The following is a 5120-nucleotide window of genomic DNA, read 5'->3' on the forward strand; positions in this document are numbered from 1 at the left end:
AAACTCCCATATCTCACATGTGATATCATATGTGATCACATGTGAGATATCAGAGTTTTGGACATCAGACGATGAAACTTATTCGAAACATTTTCAATTTTTTACCATAGTCTCCACATACGATATCATGATGTCTTGCCAAGTTTCGTGATTTTCAGACTACGTTTGAATTTTTTATAATTGAAAAATACTTCTACCGCACCGGGATTGTCATCTCGCGTGGACAAGACCTTCTAATTTTTGGGTGGGCTCATGTACATGGTCTAAAAATACACTCTTCAACATGAATATTATTTTTCGAATGGCTGCGTTTGATTATTTTATGCACCTGCAGTTTAAATTTGGACTATGCGAGAAAATGCAAGGAAATAAAATAATTGTATAAAATATAGCAAAATATCATCAAAAGGTCCCAAATTTGTACATTGTACTTGAAACAATATGTTTAGCCCACAGGAAAAAATTGGAACCAAAAAACCAAAAAAAAAAAATCTTTGCCGACTGCCGTGGGGAGGCAGTCGGCAAAGGATTTGCCGACTGTATGCAGTCGGTAAAGCCTTTGCCGACTGCCGCTTTACGGCAGTCGGGAAAGGCTCTGTTGTTTTAAAAAAATAAAAAAAAGGAAGGGATAACCCTATCCACTCACACCCCCCCCGCCCACCCCCCGACGCCGCGCCCGCCCCCGCGACCCCCCGCCTTCACCGCGCCGCCGCCGCCCCCGCGTGCCGCGCGCCCGCCCTGCGCCCCCCGCCCGGCCGGCCGCGGCCAGATCCGCCGCGCCCCGGCGCCCGCGCGCGGTCCCGCAGGCACCGCTGCCCCCGCCCCGCGCGTTTCCCCCCGGCCGTCCCGCCGCCACGGCCGCCGCCCCTGGCCTGCTTCCTCTCTCGCGCCCCCCCCCTCCCTTCCTTCCTCCGCCGCCCACCCCCCTTTCCCTCCTCTTCCTCCTCCTCCCTTCCCCTGCCTCTTCCCCCCCTTCGCCCGTCTTCCGTCCCCCCCCCCCTCCCTCCTTCCCTCTCTCCCCTCCCAGCTCTCCCGTCCGGCCTCGCGCTCGTCCTCCGGCTCTCCTGTCGCTGCCCGCTGCGGCGCCGCCCGTTCTCTCCTTGCCTTCTCTTGGTCTCCTCCCCAAGCCGGCCAAGCCGGCAAGCCGCCTCCCGCCGGCTGCCCTCCGCCGTGGCCTGGCCGGCGGCCACGCCCAGGCTCCTGCTCCCGACTGGCCGGCTGCCCCCCTGCTCCTGGCTCCTGCAGTCCTGCATCTGTCATCTCTGCTGCAGCTGCACATCTCGGTGAGCTACTGCCTACTGTTTTACTGAGATCCAGATCAGCTTCTATTTTCGATTTTGAATATTTAGTGATTCAGTCATATTGTAGCTTGTCCTTGCGAGCCGTGTATGTGATGTCGGCCATCGAGCCGTGTATGTGATGTCGGCCATCGAGCCGTGTATGTGATGTCGGCCATCGAGCCGTGTATGTGATGTTGAATTCTTTTTGCAGGTTCTGGAAACCTCTCCGTACAAGGGAGGTTCTGCCGAAAATTTGTACTTATATTGTTTTGTTGTGTTTCAGAAAAGCGCGGATCCGAAGTAGCCCCGTGCCTTGGTCGTCGGCCTGCACAGCGTCACCTCGGCACCTTAGGTATAACCCCTCTTCCCATATCATGGTCTAGGTCGCGTCACCAAGTTAGGTGTCTCCCGTCCGAAATTGATACAGTTGGAAGTAGTACTTCCAACCGTATCTGTTTCGGATTGTCCACGTTTTTTGGACAGCCCACGGATGCGTAGATGGGTTAGCTTCCATGTCTTGCTCATGTCTGAGTCGTAGTTTCGGTTGCACCTCCCGGTTGTTCTCCGGATACACACACTCCCTACGGGGACGTGTATCTGGAGAACAGCGGGGAGGTGCTGCCGAAATTCCGATTCAGACGTGGGCATGCATGGAAGCTAACCCATCTACGCATCCGCGGGTGGGATTAGGACCTATCCTTCACCTATTAGCAGGTAGGAACGCCATGTAGATGCAATGCCTGGTTTTACTACTTGCTTATGCATACGTATTACAGAGGATGGCTAACCGTGATTGGATGTACACGGGCTTTGCAAGAAAGGACGAGGATTGGGTTAGGGGGACCTCTAATTTCCTAGACCAAGCATTTGGCCCGGCTGCTAGAGGGTCGATTCGGATGCCGTGTCCCTGTAGGAGTTGTAAGAACTCAAAAAGAAAAATAAAGGATGAGATTTGGAAAGATCTGTACAGAAACGGCTATGTGGAAGATTACAAGACGTGGATCTTCCATGGTGAAAAAGCCCGTATTAGAGAGGAGGTGAGAGCAGAGCTCGAGAAGTTTGATGGCGATGCCGGGGTGGATGACATGATTGTAGACTTCAACGAGGCACGTGGCAATGAAAGATTGGTGGAGGAGGATCCAGAGGAAACCGCAAAGGCGTTCTATGAAATGATGGAGTCGGCAAAGAAGCCACTTCACAAGTATACAACACTGTCGCAACTGGAATGCATGGGACGTCTAATGGGGTTGAAGTCGCAGTTGAACATGAGTCGGGAAGGCTTTAATCTCATGTTGCAAATATTTGGGGAAATGCTTCCGGAGGGTCACGAGCTGCCGAAGAATGAGTACACGTCACAGAAGCTCCTTCGTGCACTTAAGATGGACTATGAGTCGATCCATGCTTGTCCTAATGGGTGCGTCCTATTTAGGGGGGAAGACCTTGAGAGCGCAACACACTGTCCAAAGTGCAAAGCCTCTAGGTTTGTGGAGGTAGAGCGTAGTGATGGCACGAAGAAACAGTCGCCGATCCCAGAGAAGGTCCTACGGTACCTTCCTGTCATACCGAGGCTGCAACGGCTGTACATGACGGAGGAGTCCGCGAAACAAATGAGATGGCACAAGAATGGCAAACGATACAGTGGCAACATGGTACACCCATCGGATGGTGATGCATGGAAGTACTTCGATGCCCAACATCCGAGGAAAGCAGAGGAGGCTCGGAATGTACGTGTAGCATTCGCAACTGATAGGTTCAACCCGTATGGAATGATGGCGGCACCGTACACTTGTTGGCCCGTGTTTGTGATACCCCTCAATCTCCCCCCCGGCGTTATGTTTGATCCAAAGAACGTCTTCTTGTCGCTGATAATACCTGGACATCCGGGCAACAATATGGGTGTGTTCATGCAGCCACTATGGGATGAATTGCTACGTGCTTGGGAGAAGGGAGTCCGTACATACGATCGAGCTTCAAAGAGGAACTTCATAATGCATGTGTGGTACCAGTATTCGTTGCACGACTTCTTGGCGTATGGCATATTCAGTGGGTGGTGTGTTCACGGGAAGTTCCCTTGCCCAACATGCAAGGCAACCGTGATGTTCACCTGGCTCAAGAAGGGTGGCAAGTATTCGTCTTTTGACAAACATCGTCAATTCCTAGATGACAACCATGAGTTTAGACGAGACACCAAGCACTTCACAAAAGGTGTTGAAGTCACCGACCCCAAACCTGAGATTATGAGCGGTGCACAGATCCTTGCCCAGTTGGAGGCTTTGGAAATTGATCCAGACAATGGTGGTTTCAAAGGATATGGTGAGACACACATGTGGACCCATGTATCAGGCTTGCATAGGCTCCCCTACTTCAAGGACCTTCTTCTTCCACACAACATCGATGTAATGCACACAGAGAAGAATGTCGCCGAGGCACTCTGGGCTACAATCATGGATATAAAGGAGAAGTCGAAGGACAACGTTAAAGCTCGACTAGACGTGGAGGAGATCTGCGATAGACCAAAGTACGTGATGAAGACACCTGTTGAAGGCAAGAATTGGAGAAGGGGCCCGGCCGATTACATCATAAAAAGGAGCGACAGGAAGAAAGTGCTTGAGTGGATCAAGACGTTAATGTTTCCTGATGGGTATGCGGCGAACCTGAGTAGGGGAGTGAACTTGAAGACTATGAAAGTCTTAGGGATGAAGAGTCATGACTTCCACATATGGATTGAGCGGCTCCTTCCTGCGATGACCCGTGGATACCTCCCAGAGCTAGTGTGGCGCGTTTTGGCAGAGTTGAGCTATTTCTTCCGCCAGCTTTGTGCCCGTGAGATATCTCGGGAAGTGATTCTTGAGCTGGAGCATGCTGCACCTCAGTTGATATGCAAGTTGGAGATGATCTTTCCTCCTGGCTTCTTCCTGCCGATGCAACATCTGATTTTGCACCTGCCGCGTGAGGCACTTCTGGGGGGGCCTGTGTGGGCTCGTTGGTGCTATACAATCGAGAGGTGTTTGAAGACTCTTCGTAAAAAGTGTAAAAACAAAGCCAAAATTGAGGCTTCTGTGGCAGAGGCATTCAGAGTGGAGGAGGTGTCCAATTTCACAAAGGCATACTATGCTGAGAACACAACCCCTCGTTACAACAAAGAGTGGAGTTTATCTACCCTCAGCCTTTTCAAAGGGCAACTCGGAAGGGGAAGCACAGCTACCTGCAAGACGTTACAACAACATGAGTTTCACACTATCATGATGTACGTGTTATTGAACCTTGATGAAGTGGTTCCTTATCGAACGTAAGTTCTCAATGAGCTAGTTACATATGCAGTCAATATCCTCCACCTATCGTGCCGACATCCTCTCTCTTGTTTTTTCAGGGAGTATATTTGTCAATTCTGGAAAAGGAATAGACCTCCTACCAACGAAGAAGAAGACGGTCTTCTCAAAAATAACAATCCCGATTTTATCTCTTGGTTCCATACGAAGGTACGACACAACTTACCTCTTTTGAACTTTGAGATTCCACTTTGTTCCTAGGAGCGAGTAATGTAGCGATCCATCTGGTCTCAACTTGCAGGCACGCACGGATAAAGAAATGAGTGATGAATTGAAACAGGTTGCACAGGGCTTTAGATCTAGGGTGGAAACATTCACCGTTTATGATGTGAATGGCTATCGCTTTCGCACGAGGAGCTATGAGGATAGTCGGCCCACCCGAAAGACCACATGCTCAGGAGTTCGTACGTCCGGCAACGACAATCTCGACTATTATGGCATAGTCGAAGAAATATATGAGCTCCACTTTGAGGGCATGAAAGAACTTAAACCAGTGGTATTCAAATGTCAT

At 50.6% G+C, this 5120-nt stretch overlaps 2 protein-coding genes across 2 annotated transcripts; one reads left to right on the forward strand and one right to left on the reverse strand.

The window, feature by feature from the left end:
• Nucleotides 1-698: 698 nt before the first annotated feature.
• LOC136511117 (uncharacterized) lies at nucleotides 699-1253 on the reverse strand. The gene has a single exon (XM_066505316.1). It carries the CDS (start codon nucleotides 1251-1253, stop codon nucleotides 699-701), a length of 555 nt encoding a protein of 184 aa, XP_066361413.1.
• Nucleotides 1254-2059: 806 nt separating this feature from the next.
• Nucleotides 2060-4573, forward strand: LOC136511118 (uncharacterized). The gene has a single exon (XM_066505317.1). It carries the CDS (start codon nucleotides 2060-2062, stop codon nucleotides 4571-4573), a length of 2514 nt encoding a protein of 837 aa, XP_066361414.1.
• Nucleotides 4574-5120: the final 547 nt, after the last annotated feature.

Source organism: Miscanthus floridulus, chromosome 16, assembly GCF_019320115.1.
Source record: "Miscanthus floridulus cultivar M001 chromosome 16, ASM1932011v1, whole genome shotgun sequence".
NCBI lineage: Eukaryota > Viridiplantae > Streptophyta > Magnoliopsida > Poales > Poaceae > Miscanthus > Miscanthus floridulus.